Source organism: Phascolarctos cinereus, unplaced genomic scaffold (assembly GCF_003287225.1).
Source record: "Phascolarctos cinereus isolate Bilbo 61053 unplaced genomic scaffold, phaCin_HiC Scaffold_726;HRSCAF=1367, whole genome shotgun sequence".
Classification (NCBI taxonomy): domain Eukaryota; kingdom Metazoa; phylum Chordata; class Mammalia; order Diprotodontia; family Phascolarctidae; genus Phascolarctos; species Phascolarctos cinereus.
Window position 1 is genome coordinate 319,549,515 of NW_027556098.1, and position 18,844 is coordinate 319,568,358.

Below are 18,844 nucleotides of genomic sequence, written 5' to 3' on the forward strand. Positions count from 1 at the left end.
AAAAGCTCCCACCTCCATAGATTTTTGCAGGTTACAAGGTATTTTCACAGCCCCCTTGTAGAGTATGTCATACCCATGTAAATCATGCCCTTTTATAAAAGAGGAGAAAACTGAAACCTGGGTAGTATGAGAGACTTCCCCAGGTCACACAACCGCTGCTGCTGTTGTTCAGGCATCTTGGCACACAGCTAGTATATGTGATTAATTAGGTTAATTAGATCTCTGGTATGAAGGCATATCTTTTAACTTCATCACTTCTTGGGCTAAACCTACTGGGGGAGCTGGCATCACCTGCCTCACAGGAGTTTTGTGAAGTTCCCATGAGATGGTGAGGAAATACTCATTGCAAGCTCTCCAGGGAAAAAGAAATGCATCCATAGGTTTGTGCTTGCTTTTTTGTGTTTTTTGAGGCAGTTAGGGAGTGCAGTGCAAAGAGCACAGGACCTGAAGTCAGGAAGACCTGTTCAAATCCTATCTGAGACACTTAACTAAAACACTTAAGTGCCTTAACAACCGTGTTCCACCTTAGTTTCCTCACCTGTAAAATGGAAACAATAACAGCATCTCTTTCATGGGCTTATTGTGCAGATCAATCAATAAACATTTATTAAGTACCTACTATGTGCCAGGCACTGTGCTAAACACTGGATATGCAAAAAGAAGCAACAACAGACACTGCTCTCAGGGAGCTTAAAATCTAATGGGAAAGACAACCTGAAAACAGATTTATACAAAGCAAGCTATTTACAGGATGAATAGGAAACAATTCACAGAGAAAAGGCACTAGAATTAAGAGGAGTTGGTAAAGGCTTTCTGTAAAAGATGAGATTTTAGTTGGAACTTAAAGAAGGTCAGAGAAGTAATAATCAGAGTGGAAGAGGGGAATGTTCCGGGCATGGAACCAGAAAGAGAATCAAATGAGGTAACACATAGAGAGCATTTTGCAGTTACAAATGGAAAAACTCGAGAGACAGAGTTTCTGGGTAATTAATAATTAATTTATTAATTAGGCTAGCTAATAATAAATTAATGGCCAGTGGTTTCTCTCAGCAACCAAGACGAAAACATGGGTAGCCCAAAAGTCTTAAATATTTTTGGAAAGGGAATGCCCCTGACAAGTGAAAAATCAGCCCTCATTTTGTGGACTTTTAATGACGAGGTGGGCTAGAAGTCGGCAGCTCCTCCTGCTGAGAATGTGGCTTGATCGTGAGGCTCAGATACCTCCAGCAATCTGGGCAGGGGAATCCATCTCCATTCAGATCACTCTGGTTGTTTTCTCCTTCACTAATTGGGTCTAAATTCTAATTTAGGTCTAATAGGTCTCAGCACCCTGATGGAGGGGCACAGGGACAGCAGCAATAAAATGGGTAAGACGGGGTGCTCAGGGGATATAGTGATAAAATCTGCAGTGACCTCAAAGAGCTTATATACTGGTTGGCAGGGCTGGGGATGGCAGACTATCACATATCCCTGGGTAGGAATAATCAATTAATCAATCTGCAAGTACTAGATACTGAGGGTACAAATGTAAAGAATGAAACAATCCCTACTCATAGGCAGTTTCATTTTAATTGAGAAGCTAAGTACATATAAAAACACAGCACAAATAAATGAAGAAATACAAATATGTAAAAAGTAATTAAATACAAGGTAATATAGGAGGGAGGATACCAACAGGTAGTAGGAATAAGGAAAAACTTCATGCAGAAGATGGTGCTTGAGCTGTGTCTTAAAGGAAGAGAGGGATTAGACTCTGTGAGGTTAAGATAAGGATTGAATACATGGGCTACCCAAATAATGTAGGGTGTCCAAAAAGTCTTAGTGCAGCTTTTAGCTTGAATAAGTTCAGAAAGATAAATGCTACATAATGACAAAAACCATCATTTGGAAATTTATTAAAATTTATCTTACATTTATTTAGTTCTATGAATTTTGAATAATGAATTTTAAATTTTTATTTGAACAAGTCAGGGCGTTCTGCATTAAGAATTACACGTACAAGTTTCTGGATGACAGACCATTGGATTGGTAGAGGAGGTCACCTCTATCACCTGATCTCTCCTTTAGGTTTTTTTTTCTTGTAGAGTGATGACAAAACTGTCCTGAGTGTATCAAAGCCTAATTCTTTGGATGATGTCAACTCTACAATTACAATCGATACATTCGTTCACTAAGTAGCAGTTGCTGAAACTTTTTGTATGGTTCAAAAATTGAATAGAGTGGTGAATAACACATGACAGTGGTTATGTGGAATTGTAATAAGAAACATAGCAGTCAAAATTTAAATAATTACCCTTTCAAATATTGTTTTTGTATATGTGTAGTATTTGTACTTCTGAAGTTATTAAAGTGTAAACATGCACTAAGACTTTTGGGACAACCTGTGTGAGTCAGAGGCAAAGGATAAATCGAAATCTAGGAAAATCTGAAGCTGGAGAGGCCGTTTTCAGCTGTGGGTGAGAATCAAAGAGGCTACATACATGTTCGAGGTGGTACCTGCATCAATCCTGTTATTATTGTTGTTGTTATCATCATCGTCCTTGTTAGCAATCTATGAAATATTGAAAGGTCTACCTTGCCTGGCCTTCTGTTCCCTCACATTGACCTCTTGTCTTGCTCCTGTTCAGGTGTCGTCTTTGGGCAGTGGGAATGACCACGTCATGGATGCCATCTCCCAGTGTGAGCAATATGCCAAGGAGCAGGGAGCCCAGGAGCGCAATGCCCCATGGCGGCTCTTCTTCCGCAAGGAGATCTTTACACCCTGGCACAACCCCCGTGATGACAGCGTGGCCACCAACCTCATTTACCAACAGGTTGTGCGGGGGGTGAAGTTTGGTGAATACCGATGTGAGAAGGTGAGTATGCTAACCTCTTCTTCTGGGTTATTACACCCTGGTGGTGAGAAGGAAGGGATGGGAAAGGTTTGCTGGGTGGACCAGACTAGATAAGGTGAATCTTCTCACTTCCTCCCTGTAAATAGGAACTGTCTCCATTCTTAGATTTCCCCCTTCCCCCCATTAGATTAGATCTATAATGGTGTCTAATTAGCCCCATCTGGGGCCAGTTCTCATCAGTGGTTATTACTCCCTGGCAACTTGACTAGTCCAGCCCAGCCCCCTGACTTTCTGCTACAGATAGATAGATACATAGATAATACAGATAGGTACTGACATCCACCCTTCCACATAGCTCCAGGGGTCTCTGCCCTCCCAGAAACATAGATACCTAGCATCTTCTTTGTACCCATGTCAAATGCTCAGACCCAAAGCACCTTTTTAAAACCTATGCCAAGAGTCACCTGAAGAAAGAATCCTAGAAACTATAAGGGTGGAGCTTGATAGAGTTCAAGTTCCTGCCTGGACGTGCTTCTAGTTGCCCAGACTTAAACTTCAAGATCATCCTTTGCTCCTCACTTGCATTCACCCCACCTAACTAATCCATTGTGGAATCTTGTCATTTCTACCTTCACAACATGTCTCCTATCATCCCTTCCTCTCTACTAACATAGCTGCCACCCTAGTTCAGACCCTCTTGCTCAGATATTTACAGTAGCCATCAACTGGTCTTATCCCGGTCCAAGTCTGACCATGTTATTCCCCTGCTCATTAAGCTACAGTGGCTCCCTATTACTTCCACGATCAAATACAAAGCTCTTTGCTTGTCATTTTCAGCTCTTCACTCCCTGGCCCCTCCCTCCCTCTCTAATACGACTTGTTCCACACATTCGATGATCTAGTTGTTCCTCACACAGGACTCTACTTCTCTTATCTCTGTGTCTTTGCACTGGCTGTCTACCATGTCTAGCTTCCTCTTCCTCCTCTTGTCTATCTCTGGCTTCTTTAAAGATTCAACTCAAATCTCAGCTTCTTTAGAAAGCCTCCTCAGCTATTAGTGCATTACTTTTGAGATCACTTTCCATTTACTCTACATATAACTTGTATGTGTTTTGTTGCTTACATATTATGGTCTCCTTCCTCCATGCTCATTGAGGGCAAGGATTATTTTTGCCTTTCTTTGTATCTGCAGTGCTTAGCACAATGCCTGGCACATAGTAGGTGCTTAATAAATGCTTGTTAACTGACAGAACATAGGTCATAGACTGTAAGAACTGGGAAGAGTCTTTGAAAATAGAATGTCAGCATAAAATGCTGAGAAGGGCATTACAGCCAGAGGAGACCTTAGAAATCATCTAGTCCAATTTTTCCATTTCACAGAGCAGAAAATAAAGATCTAGGTAAAAGCCATGACCTTCCCAAGGTGACACAATAAATTCATGCACAAATCAGAATTTCATCTCAAATACTTATCCAATGAAATGGCCATTCTCTTCAATTGAATTCAACAAATCTTCATCAAGTAACTCTTGTGGGGAGGAGGAAGATGGCGGAGTGAAAGTAACTCTTGTATGCTTAATCCTGTGCTGAGGGGAGCCTAACAGATGATGTCATCCCTGTCCTCAGGGAACTTGCAGTCTAATTCAGGAGATAAGACTCACAAAACATATTGTGAATTTTTTTTTCACAAAAACAGAAACATTTTAGAATAATACAAGACAATGAAAGTGAGGGCATGGGGGAAAGAAAAGAGCTATGAGTCCAAAGACCTCAGTTCTTCCTGATTGTGGGACTCTGGCACATCCCTGTGCCTGTCTGAATCTGTCTCTTCAACTCTAAAATGAAAATAATGATACTGGCATTTCCTACCTCACAGGTTGCTGTGATGAAAGCATTTTGTGGGCCTTAAATCACTGAATAGATAGGAATTGTTTCTGTGAGACCATGGAGGCATTTTAGGCTTGCAGGGAATGACAAAGGCACTTTCAGTGTCTCTCAGGTCCCACTCTCTGGGACGATACCTCCTCCCCATCCACAGTAGGCAAATACTGACCACAGCTGCTATGCAGCACTAAGGATGCTCCATAGTAAATTGTTCTGTAAAAGAACAGAAGGACAGGAATCAGAAAATCTGGGTTCTAGTCTTTGTTTATGACCAGCTACAGTACGTGACTCCAGGCATCTCATTTCCCATTTCTGAGCCTCAGTGTTCTTATCTTTAAGATGGGTACAATAGTCCTTATATTATCTAAGGATCAAATGAGATCATGCATGGGAGAGTGCTTTCTCAGCTATAAATTAGCACAATATAAATGTAAGTTATTGTGAGCCAGGCCTAAATTAGGTCAATTCAGAACAGGTCCAAGATTTAAAACACAATAAGGAGAAAGAAGAAGGGAAGCAAGGGGAGAGGGGTAAGGACGGAAGGGAAAAAGGGAAAAGCTCTACCACAGATACCACCCTAAAGCCCAGCAGCTCTGTCCTTCCTTCCCAATAACAGCCCTCTAGCACTGTTTGCTGTATGCCAAACAAACAAACAAACCTAGTAAAGATCTTATTACATAAGAATTAGGGGGAAGGGAGATTCGGTATGAGTTGGAGGAGAGAGGAGAGTCTTCTCAGAGGAGAAGTCATCTGAGGTGGACCTGGCTTCGCCTCTTTCTCTTCTCCCTATCTCTGTCCCTCCCAGGAAGATGACCTAGCGGAACTGGCTTCCCAGCAGTACTTTGTTGACTACGGGTCCGAGATGATCCTGGAACGGCTTTTGAATCTAGTCCCCACCTACATCCCAGACAGGGAGATCACGCCACTGAAGACTCTAGAGAAGTGGGCCCAACTCGCCATTGCTGCTCATAAAAAGGTAAGCAGATGCTTCTCTGGAATCTGGGGAGATTCTTAGAAGCAAGAGGCTTTCCTTGGAAGAACACTTGGTCGAGGTGTTGTGAGACCTAGACTTGGGTTTTGGCTCTGCTACTGATTTTCAGAATGATCTAGGGAGATAGGATTCATGTGGGAGGGCAGAGGCAAAGATTGAGGGGTATCTGCAAGACAGGTAAAGGCCCCGAGATAGTGAGAGGTGGGACAGCGCCAGAAGGCATCATTGGGATTTCTTTTGTTTGTTTGTTGGTTGGTTGGTTTTTAGTCAATTGGGGTTAAGTGACTTGCCCAGGGTCACACAGCTAGTAAGTGTCAAGTGTTTGGTCTGAGGCCAGATTTGAACTCAGGTCCTCCTGACTTCAGGGCCAGTGCTTTATCCACTGTGCCATCTAGCTGCCCCTGTCATTGGGATTTCCAGATGAAAGGACACCTGCTTGTGGCAGCTATGGATGGATCAATAGAAATATCAGCATTCAGGAAATGTGGGTTCTAGTCTCAGGTTAGTTGTTAGCTAATATGGACTTGGGCAAGTTACTCAGTCTCTCTGATCCTCGGGTTTACTCAGCAGATTCAGAGAGATGATACTTGTTCTATTTTTTTCACAGGATTGTTTCAAAGGTCAAGTACGATCCTAAGTGGGGACTACTTGGAATTCTTTTGTTTACTTTCTAAAATTTTATGTGCAGTTCCAGATTCTTTTCCCCCTCTCACCCCCTCCTCCACCTCTCAAGAAGACAGAAAACACAAAATTCATTACAAATATGAAGTCACTCAAAACAGATTTCTGTATCAGCCATGTTTTAAAAAAAACAATAACAAGAAAAGGAAAGAAAGAAAGAGAAAAAAGCTTCAATCTGCACTCAGAGGCCATCAGCTCTCTCTCTGGAGGTAGATAGCATTTTTCATCATTAGTCCTTTGGAATTGTCATTGGTCATTGTGTTGATCAGAGTTACTGAGATTTCACAGCTGATTTTCTTAAAATATTGCTATTACTGTGTAAATCATTCCCCTGGTTCTGCTCACTTCACTTTGCATCAGTTCATGTAAGTCTTTCCAGGTTTTTCTGAAAACATCCCCTTCATCACATTATCATTATGGCACAAGAGTATTCCATCATGTTCAAATATCATAACTTGAGCAGCCATTCCCCAATCAATGTGCATCCCCTCAATTTCCAATTCTTTGCCGGCCATCATAAAAAGAACTTCCTTAAATATTTTGTACAATGGGTCTTTTTCCTTTTTCTTTGAGCTGTTTTGGGTATAGACCTAGTAGTAATATTGCTTGGTCAAAAAGTATACACAATTTAATAGCTTTTTAGGCAAATTATTCCAAATTGTTGTTTAGAATGGTTGGGCTAGGTCTCCGCTCCACCAACAGTGCATTAGTGTACCTGTTTCCCCACATTCCCTTTAGCATTTGTCATTTTCCTTTTCTGTGATGTTAGCTCATCTGATAGGTGTGAGGTGATACCTCAGAGTAATTTTAATGTGCATTTCTCTAATTATTAGTGATTTAGTGCATTTTTTCATGACTATTAATGTCTTTGATTTCTTCCTCTGAAAACTGCCCGTTCATATCCTTTCGCCATTTGTCAATTAGAGAATTACTCTTATTCTTATAAATTTGATTCAGTTCCCTATATATCTGAGAAATAAGGCTCTTATCAGAGATACTTGCTGCATAGATTCTTCCCCCTAATTAGAGCTGCATTGAGCTTTGTTTGTGTGAAAACTTTTCAATTTTATGTAATCAAAATTATCCGTTTAACCTCCTGTGAACCTCTCTATCTCTGGTTTGGTCATGAACTCTTCCCCTATCCATAGATCTAGCGGGTAGTTTCTTCTATAATTCAAATTTGCTTGTGATACCACCTTTAACATCTGAATTATGTAGCCATTTTGATCTTATCTTGATATATAGTATGAGTTGTTGGGCTATGCCCAGTTTTTGCCAGACTGCTTTCCAGTTTTCCCAACAGTTTTTGTCAAATCATGAGTTCTTGTCCCAAAAGCTAGGGTCTTTGGCTTTATTAAACACTTAGGTTACTATGTTCATTTGTTTCTGTATATTGCATACCTAACCAATTCCACTGATCAATCACTCTGTTTCTTATTCTGTACCAAAATTTTTTTTTCCTTTCAAACTTTTATTTTTTTTTTTTAAATTTTATTAATTTATTTTGATTCATCAACAATCACTTCCATATGCTTTTGAGTTGAAAATTTTTCTCCTCCTTCTTCACCCTCCCCAAAATGGCACACAATCTCATATAGGCTATATGTTTACATTCCTATTAAACATATTTTCACATTAGTGAAGTTGTAAGTAAAAATTAAAACCAATAGGAGGAACCATCAGAAAGAGGAAACAAAACTCAACAGAAGAGAAAAAAGATGATAGTGATTCAACTTCCATAGTTCTTTCTTTGGATGTGGATAGCATTTTCTATTACGAGGCCTCTGGAGATGTCTTAGATCCTTGTAATGTTGAGAAGGGTTCAGTTTAACAATATTAGTCATTGCATAATGTGGCTGTTATTGCAATCAAAGTCCTCTTGGTTCTGCTCACTTCACTCAGCATCAGACCATACAAGTCTTTCCAGGTTTTTCTGAAGTCAACCTGTTCATCATTTCTTATAGCACAATAGTATTCCATTACATTCATATACCACAACTTGCTCAGCCATTCCCCAATGGATGGGCATCCTCTCAATTTCCAATTCTTTGCCACCACAAAAAAAGAGCTGCTATGAATATTTTTGTACATGTGGGTCCTTTTCCCATTTGTATGATCTCTTTGGGATATAGCCCTAGAAGTGCTATTGCTGGATAAAAGGGTATGCACATTTTTATAGCCCTTTGGGCATAGTTCCAAATTGTTCTCCAAAATGGTTGGATCATTTTACAACTCCACCAACAATGCATTAGTGTTCTAATTTCCCCACATCTTCTCCAGCATTTATCATTTTCCTGTTTTGTCATGTTGGCCAATCTGATAGGTGTGATGTGGTACTTCAGAATTGTTTTGATTTGCATTTCTCTAATCAATAATGATTTAGAGCATTTCTTCATATGACTATAGATGGCTTTAATTTCTTCATCTGAGAACTGTCTGTTCATATCCTTTGACCATTTATCAATTGGGGAATGGCTTGTGTTCTTATAAATTTGTCTTAATTCTCTATATATTTTAGAAATGAGGCCCTTATCAGAGAGACTAGTGGTAAAAATTCTTTCCCAATTTTCTACCTTCCTTCTAATCTTAGTTGCATTGGCTTTGTTTGTGCAAAAACTTTTCAATTTAATATAATCAAAATTATCCATTTTGCTTTTCATAATGTTCTCTATCTCCTGTTTGGTCATGAATTCTTCTGTTCTCCATAGATCTGATAGGTAAACTGTTCCTTTTTCTCCCAGTTTGCTTATAGTTATCAGCCTTTATATCTAAGTCATGAACTCATTTTGACTTTATTTTGGTATATGGTATAAGATTTGGGTCTATGCCTTGTTTCTGCCGTACTCTTTTCCAGTTTTCCCAGCAGAAAGCTGGAGTGGGTTTCAAAGAGTGGGTTCTTATCCCAGAAGCTGGGGTCTTTGGGTTTATCAAATAATAGATTACTATAGTCATTGACTACTGTGTCTTGCATATTTAACCTATTCCACTGATCTACCACTCTATTTCTTAGCCAGTACCAAAGCAGTTTTGATGATTGCTGCTTTATAATACAATTTAAGATCTGGAATTGCTAAGCCACCATCCCCTGCATTTCTTTTCATTAGTTCCTTTGATATTCTGGACCTTTTGTTTCCAAATGAATCTTGTTATTATTTTTTCTAACTCTATAAAATAATTTTTTGGTAGTTTGATTGGTATGGCACTGAATAAGTAAATTAGCTTAGGTAGGATTGTCATTTTTATTATATTAGCTCGGCCTACCCATGAGCAACTGATGTTTTTCCAATTATTTAGATCTGATTTTATTTGTGTGATAAGTATTTTGTGATTGTGTTCATAGAGTTCCCGGGTTTGTTTCAGTAGGTAGACTCCTAAATATTTTATAACGTGTACTGTAAGTTTAAATGGAATTTCTCTTCCTGCCTCTTGCTGTTGGGCTTTGTTGGTAATATATAGAAATGCTGATGATTTATGTGGGTTTATTTTATAGCCTGCAACTTTGCTAAAGTTGTTTATTATTTCAAGTAGTTTTTTACTTGATCTACTGGGATTCTCTAAGTATATCATCATGTCATCTGCAAAGAGTGATAGCTTTGTTTCTTCTTTGCCTATTCTAATGCCTTCAATTTCTTTTTCTTCTCTTATTGCTAAAGCTAATGTTTCCAGTACAATATTGAATAACAGTGGTGATAATGGACATCCTTGTTTCACCCCTGATCTTATTGGAAATGCTTCTAGCCTGTCCCCATTACCTAATGCTTGCTGAAGGTTTTAGATAGATGTTATTTATTATTTTAAGGAAGACTCCATTTATACCTATGCTTTCTATGTTTTTAATAGGAATGGGTGTTGTATTTTGTCAAAAGCTTTTTCTGCATCTATTGAGATGATCATGTGGTTTCTGTTGGTTTTGGTGTTGATATGCTCAATTATGCTGATAGTTTTCCTAATATTGAACCAACCCTGCATTCCTGGTATAAATCCTACCTGGTCATAGTGTATTATTCTTGTGATAAGTTGCTGTAATCTATTTGCTAGTATTTTGTTTAAAATTTTTGCATCTATATTCATTAGAGAAATTGGTCTATAATTTTCTTTCTCTTTTGACTCTTCCTGGTTTAGGTATCAAACCATATTTGTATCATAAAAAGAATTTGGTAAGACTCCTTCTTCACCTATTTTCCCAAATAGTCTATATAGTATTGGAATTAATTGTTCTTTAAATGTTTGATAGAATTCGCATGTAAATCCATCTGGCCCTGGAGATTTTTTCCTAGGGAGTTCATCAATGGCTTGTTCAATTTCTTTTTCTGAGATGGGGTTATTTAAGTATTTTACTTCCTCTTCAGTTAATCTGGGCAATTTATATTTTGTAATATGTATCCATTTCACTAAGATTGTCAAATTTGTTGGCATATAGTTGGGCAAAATAATTCTTAATTATTGTTTTAATTTCCTCTTCCTTGGTGGTAGCTTCACCCTTTTCATTCTTGATACTAGTAATTTGGTTTTCTTCTTTCTTTTTTTTAATTAAATTAATGAAAGGTTTATCTATTTTATTGGTTTTTTCATAAAACCAGCTCTTAGTTTTATTTATTAGTTCAATAGTTTTCTTAATTTCAATTTTATTAATTTTTCCTTTGGTTTTCAATATTTCTAATTTAGTGTTTAGTTGAGGATTTTTAATTTGTTCTTTTTCTAGTTTTTTTAGTTGTATGCCCAATTCATTGATCTCCTCTTTTTCTATTTTATTTATGTAAGCATTTAGAGATATAAAACTTCCCCTAGGAACTGCTTTCACTGCATCCCATAAGTTTTGGTATGTTGTCCTATTATTGTCATTCTCTTGAATGAAATTATTGATTGTTTCTATGATTTGTTGTTTGACCCAATCATTTTTTAGGATTAGATTATTTAGTTTCCAATTATTTTTTAGTCTATCTTTCCATGGCCCTTTATTAGGTATAATTTTTATTGCATCATGATCTGAAAAGGATGCATTTAATATTTCTGACTTTCTGCATTGGATTGTGAGGTTTTTATGCCCTAGTACATGGTCAGTTTTTGTGTATGTGCCAAGACCTAGCATGTACATTTGGTACATATGTTTAGTATTGATATTGCTTCATTAGTCTATGGTACCTTTTACCAAAATGTAGTTTCTCTGATTATCACTTTTAATTAGGTCTAATTTTGCTTTTGATTTGTCTGAGATCATGATTACTTCCTGTACCTTGTTTTACTTCACCTGAAGCATAATAAATTCTGCTCTAACCCTTTATTTTAAATCCGTGTTATGTTTCTGTTTCAAGAATTTTTTTTTTGTAAACAACATATTGCTGGAGTCTGGTTTCTAATATAATTCTGCCATCCTCTTCTATTTTATGGTTGAGTTCGTCCCATTCACATTTGTAGTTATTATTACTGTGTATTTCCCTCCATGTATCATTTTCCCATATAAGAATATAAACAATTTAACCTTGTTTAGTTCCTTATGATTTCTGATTTGTGGGGTTTTTTATGCTTCTCTTGTATCTTGTGTTTGAATATCAAATTTCCTATTCAGCTCTGCTCTTTTCATTAGAAGTGCTTGAAAGTCCTCTATTTCATTAAATATCCATTTCTCCCTGTTGGATTATATTCAATTTTGCTAGGTAGGTTTTCCTTGTTTGTAACCCTAGCGCCTTCCAGAATATCGTATTCCAAGCCCACTGTTTCTTCATGTGGTAGCTACTAAATCTTATGTGATCCTAACTGTAGTTCCATGGTATTTTAATTATTTCTTTCCGGCTACTTGTAATATTTTCTCTTTGACCTAGGAGTTCAGAACTTGGGCTATAATATTTATGGGAGTTTTCATTTTGGAATTTCTCTCAGGAGGTGACTGGTAAATTCTTTCAGTTTTTACTTTGCCCTCTTGTTCTCAAGTATCTGGGCAGTTTTCCTTTATAATTTCTGGAAATATGATATATAAGCTTCTTTTTTACTTATGGCTTTCAGGTAGTATAGTGATTCCTAAGTTATCTCTCCTTGATCTATTTTCCAGGACAGTTGTTTTACTTGTGAGATATTTCACATTTTCTTCTATTTTTTTTTCATTCTTTTGACTTTGTTTTATTGTTCCTTGATATCTCATGGAGTCATTAGCTTCCACTTGACCAGTTCTAATATTTAAGAAGACAGGAGGACCTGAGTTCAAATCTGGCCTCAGACACTTGACTCTTACTAGCTGTGTGACCCTGGGCAAGTCACTTAACCCCATTGCCTAGCCAAAAAAAAAAAAGAGAAGTTATTTCTTCAGTGATCTTTTGTACTTTTTTGCAATTTGGTCAATTAAGGAGTTTTTGTGGTTTTTTTTTTTTTAGTATTTTTGTATCTCTTTTACCAAGCTATTAATTCTCTTTTAAAAATTTTCTTGCATAGCTCTCATTACTTTTCCCAATTTATCCTTTACTATTCTTATTGGATTTTTAAGTGGTTTTTTTTTTTGCTCTTTTAAAATCTTTTTTAAAAATTCATCTAAGAACTTTTGGGATGCTTATGTCCAATCTGTATTTTTTCTTTAAGGCTTTGCTTCTAGATATTTTCAAGTCATTGTCTTCTTCTGCATTTGTGTCCTGATCTTCCCTGTCACCACAGGGGCTGTTTATGGTCAGGTTCTTTTGTTTTTGTTTGCTCATTTTTCCAGCCTGCTTCTTTACTTTGGGCTCTAGGTTATGTTGAGCTCTGCTCACCTCTGGAGGGACTTACTGGCTTTTGCCTCTGTCATTTATGTCCTTCTACTGCTTTCACAACCCATGATGGGGGCCTATAAGTTTTTGGTGCCTCCAAAGTGACATGATCTGGGGAGAATTCTGCTTATTACTCTCCTGGTTTTCACTCTGTAAATTCCTGAGCTCATTTAGATCATCTGTGGTTGAGTTTCAGTAGATTGGTGCTGGACTCAGTCACAGTTAGCCTGCTGAGAGGTTCTACAGGTTCAGAATTTCTGGCTTTCCCTTGGTTTTGGTCTTTTGTCCTGGTTTAGTCTACTGCAGACCTACGTATGGGACTAAAGATGAGAACTGAGTGTCCCTTCTGTTCCCAGGCTGAGAGTCACCCACACAAGTTTTTGGAACTTGTTCCCTGCTCCTTATACCAGTAGTACCCCTGCTCCCTTGTGACCGTAACCACTTCTCTCTGCCTTGGAACTGGCAAGGGGTGACACAGATGCCAGATGGCACCTCATCCTGCTAGTACAGAGGTCCCCTGGGATCTCTTTCTGCCCAGGTATTCAGTCTCTTTACCATCACTAGGTGCTGGGCTGCTCCCCACAGCTAGTGTAACTTACACGTCCCTCTGCTGCTTAAGCCTATTGTGACAACCCTGCTGTTCCTTTGTGCTCCTGGCCAACCCTTATCCTAGTGTTGAGAGACTTGTCTGTTTTCCTAAGTTGCCCTGGGCTAGAAAAATGATTCACTTTGACTTTTTCTTGGCTTTCTTGATCAGAATTTGGTTTGGTGCATATTCTAGGTTGTTGTAGAGGGAGTGTGTTGGCAGAACTAGGCAAAAATACTGGATCTCATTCCACCATCTTCACTTTGTCTGAGAAACCGTTTGGAAACGTAAAACAAAGATAGCATATATCCAAGGTTGAGTGAAATTCAGAGAAAAAAAATGAGACATATTGCTGAAAGGGCTTTGGAAAGTTAAAAAAAAATCGCTGAGGGAAACATAAGGTGTTGCATAACTGTTGTTATTGAATGTTATTGATGGTAATGATAGTGTTAGTGATATTTATGGTGATGGTTATGAATGATAATGATCATGGTTGGGTGATGACAATAACGATGATGAAGATGCTGCTGTTGCTTTTGGTTAAGAGGACAATAAATATCTGTTCAGTCATTTTTCAGTTGTGTCTGACTCTTCATGACCCTTTGGGGTTTTCTTGACAAAGATACTAGAGTGGTTTGCCATTTCCTTCTCCAGCTCATTTTATAGATGAGGAAAATGAGGCAAACAGGGTTAAGTGACTTGCCCGAGGTCATACAACTAGTAAGTATCTGAGGCCAGATTTGAACTCACAAAGATGAGTCTTCCTAACTCTAGGCTCAGTACTCTATCCATTGAGCCACCTAGCTGCCCTGAGAATAAATATGGTGGTAATAAATGATGATAATAATGTTGGTGGTGGAGAAGATGAGGAACAGAAGAATGGTGGTGGTGGTGGTGGTGGTGGTGGTGATGGGAAATGTAATAATGCTGGTAATGGTGAGGATGATGTTGTTGAAGATGATGTTCCTGGTATTGGTTATGTTGAGGATAAGTATAGTGGTGGTGGCAGTGATAATAATGATGGTGGCAGCAGTGAAGAGTATGATGAGGAAAATGGTAGTGGTGATGGTGGTGGTGACCATGACAGGGATAGTAATGATGATGGTGGGGATAGTGGTGGTGACGAAAGTGATTGTGATGACTATGATGATGATGGTGGTGGTGGTGAAGACAATCTGACAAAAATGAGAAAAAGAATGAATACTACTTCATTATCACTCTAGATTTTTCTGCAAATATTGCTGAATTTTGAGCTTTTTCATCAAATAAGAACCAATAAATGTCACATGAAGTCCCCAGTATGGTATATATGTATGTGTCTTATGGTCTTTCTTTTCTGCCACAGGGGATTTATGCCCATAGGAGAACAGATCCTCAGAAAGTCAAAGAAGACGTAGTGAACTTTGCACGTTTCAAGTGGCCTTTGCTCTTCTCTAGATTCTATGAAGCCTTTAAGTTCTCAGGTAACATTTCTAGGTTCCTCTCTCCCTATCCCTGAGTCTAGAGACAGAATTTCAGAGATTAAAGAATCTCTCTTTATCTGAGTTAGTCAGTCAATCAACAGACATTTATTAAGTGCCTATTATATACCAGGCATTGTGCTAAGTGCTGAGAATACAAAGACTGGGGTGATAGAACATTTAAGTACAAAAGAATATACATGAATACATATAAAACTGGTACAAGGTGGTTATAGGAAGGCAATAGCAGCCAGGAGAATAATCATCTACAAACACTTGTACAAGCATTCTGGCACTTGAGCCAGGTCTAGAAGAAAACCAGGGATTCTTAGAAGCAGAAGTGAGGAGGCAATGCATTCCATGCATGAGATACAGCCAATACAAAGTCATGGAGGTGGGAGATGAAGTTGGAATGTTATGTGTATGGAACAGTGCCTAGTCCAGAATGACTGGATCTCAGAGCATGAGGCAGAGAATCATGTGTAAGAAGACTGGAAATGTAGAATGGGGCCAAGTTTTGAAGAACTTTAAATTACTCCTGTAGGCAATAGGGAACCATTGGAGTTTATTGAGCGCCAGAGGTGTCATGATCAGACTTGTGCTTTTGGAAAATCACTTGGTTGCTATTTGAAGGATGGATTGAAGACCCATCCGCTTGAGGCAGGGATGTAAATTAGGTGAGGTAATGAGGTCCTGAACTAGAATAGTATCTCTGTGAGTGAAGAGAAAGGGACTTATATGAGGGATGTTGTAGAGATAGAAAGGACAATGTTCGACAACTGATGTGTGGAATGTGTGGATTAGGTGAGAACGAAGATGACACTCAGGTTGCAAACCCAGGTAACTGGGAGGATGGCAGTGCTCTCAACAGCAATAACAAAGTTTAAAAGGGAGGGTTTGGGGGATAAGACAAAGAGGTGTGTTTTAGACACGTTGAGTTTGAGATGTCATTGGGACACCGATGGAAACATCCACTAGGCAGTGCATGGCAGGATTCATAATGTTCATAAAGACACTTGGCCTGGAGATAGAGATCCATAAGCCATCTGCACGGAGATAATAATTGAACCAATCAGAGAGGATGACAGTGTAACAATAAGACTGAAAAGGCATCAGGCTATATGACCTAATGGTGGACCATCAAAGGGAGATTGAGGAGGATCGGTGAGAAAGGTAGGAAAAGCAAGAGAGCAGTGTCCTGACAACCCAGAGAAGAAATGGTTTCCTGGGAGAGAGAGTGGCCAACAGTGCCAAATGCAGCAGAGGGATCAAGGAGGATGGGAACTGAGAAGAGATTAGAGCTGGAAGGGAACTTAGAGGAACTTCAGTTTCTCACATTTTTTATAAGAAACTGAGACTCAGAGAGGATAAATGACATGCCCAGGGATGCACAGTAAGTATCAGAGAGTAAGATCTGAACCCAGATCTTTCTGACTTCAAATCCTGCACTCTATCCAATGGAGGTGACCATGAGCTCTTAAAAATTGATGCCTGTAGGACAGAAGCTGAGTCAGGCCCTACCAAGCTAGGAAGACTTTCAGTATGGGTCTATATACTTGTCATTCATTCAGGGACTAGCCTTGAACCAAGGTGGATTTTTCAGCCATAGTGACTCTTAAAAACTGCCTGTTAACTCCCAGAGGGCCCATGATCTGTGTTGTTAAAGGGAGGACCACACTGAAGAATTCATAGATCCTTAAAGTGTTAAACCAGAGGGTATTGATCACAATTTTTCTTATCCTTGAAGACCCCAGATCATCATTGTGAACCTCCATTGCCATGCATGGTTTGATCCAGCAAAGACCTGTTTATGCCTGAATTCAATGGCCCTAGGCCATTACTTCTGAGTCTTTGTGTCTGCTCTTTAGGGCCTTTCAGAACCTCCCCTAAATGCTTGGATCTCTAGCTGCTATAACCCAGGGCCAAGCAGATGACCAGATTCCCTACCCTAGGTACCTAAGGGAGGCAGGTTTGGGTCCTGGGGGTGGGAGGGAACAATGAACCTTGATTCAGTGTCAATAATAATCCCAGTTCGATCACAAACGCACTCTGTGTTCCCGGAGAATACCCTTAATGTCTCTGACCCACAGTTTTCCTCCTTTGCCCCTTCTTTACTCATGGGGTTATTGTCAGGCTCCAGTGAGATAATGGATGTAAAAGCGCTTTGTAAACTGAAACATGCCACATACAAATGTGGGAAGACTTATTATTGGAATTGTAGGATTTCAGAGTTGGGAATGACCTCAGATTTCACCAAGTTCAGTGTGCTGGAAGACCTCCAGTGACAGGGAACTCATTACCTTATGAGGCAAGCCATTCCACATTTGGGCGGCTGTAATGGTTGGGACATTTTTCCATCTATCAAATTGAGATTGGCCTCAGGCTCTACTTGGAAGGGACTTCAAAGGTCATCTAGTCCAAACCATACCTGAAAAGGAATTCCTTTTACAATATACCTGACAAATGGCCGTCCGGTCTGTGCTTAAATACTTCTAGTGATGGGGATCTCAGTAACTCCTAAGGCAGCTTATTCTGTTGCTGACCAGCTCTGAATCTTAGAAATGCACTTCCTCTTCACCTTTGACTCTTGGAATCCCTGGCTTTCCTTGATACTCAAATACCACCTTCTTCAAGAGAGTCTTTCCAACCTCCTCCGCCCTCCTCCCAGCTATTAGTGCCTTCCCCTCTAAGGTCACCCTCCCTCTACTCTGCATGCATCTTACATGTGTCTGTTCTAAACATGTTGTCGCCTCATTGGAATGTTAAGTTCCTTAAGGGCAGGAATTGCTTTTGCTTTTCGTTTATATCCCAATCACTTAGCACAGTAAGTGCCTGGCGTGTAATAGGCTCTTAATAAATGTTTGTTGATTGATTGGGTGAGTGATCAGAAATTTCATCCCATACTGAGCTGAACTCTACCTCCTTATAACTTCTCCCCATTGTTTCTAGCTCTGCTGCCCAGGGCCAAGCAAAATAAAACTAATCCCTCTCCTACCTGGCAGGCCTTCAAATATCTGAAGATGATATTTACATCTACCCAAAGTCTTCTCTTCTCCAGGCTAAACATTCCCAGTTCCTAAAGTTGATTTTTCTATTATCAGTATTGCCATCATCATCATTATTACTTATACTATATACTATTTCCAACCCAGGGCCCAGCCTGCCCAAGAATGATGTCATTGTCGCTGTCAACTGGACGGGTGTCTACTTTGTGGACGAGCAGGAGCAAGTTCTGCTGGAGCTCTCCTACCCTGAGATCACGGCTGTGTCCAGCAGTAGGTGAGAACATAGGGATGGGGGCAGGGACACACAGGGAGAGGAAGCCAAAATGGCAGGCCAGCGAGATGGGGGTGGAGCAGAGGGAGGGAGGGAGACAGAGAGACAGACAGACAGACAGACAGAGACAGAGAGACAGAAACAGTGACACACAGAGACAAAGAGAAAGAAACAGAGAAAGTCAAAGATAGAGACAAAGACAAGCAAAGAGAGAGACAGAGAAGAGACACAGAAATAGTGAAACACAGAGACAGAGAGAAACAGAGAAAAGAGAGAGGAAAGAGAGAGAGAGAGAGACAGACAGACAGAAGAGACAGAGAGACACAGACAGAGAAAAAGAAGAGGAAGCAGGGAGAGCAGAGAAAGAAAGAAACAGAGAGGATGGAAAGGAGAGGAAAGGA

General features: G+C 39.4%; 1 protein-coding gene across 3 annotated transcripts in view; it reads left to right on the plus strand.

Moving 5' to 3' along the window:
- MYO7A (myosin VIIA) overlaps positions 1–18,844 on the plus strand; it is a 198,081-nt gene that overhangs the window by 140,769 nt on the left and 38,468 nt on the right. For all 3 annotated transcript variants that reach the window (XM_078156931.1, XM_078156932.1, XM_020989512.2), the window contains 4 exons: positions 2,628–2,855; positions 5,524–5,694; positions 15,053–15,170; positions 18,320–18,446. In XM_078156931.1, the coding sequence (XP_078013057.1) occupies positions 2,628–2,855; positions 5,524–5,694; positions 15,053–15,170; positions 18,320–18,446 (644 nt within the window). The remainder of the gene's footprint in view (positions 1–2,627; positions 2,856–5,523; positions 5,695–15,052; positions 15,171–18,319; positions 18,447–18,844) is intronic.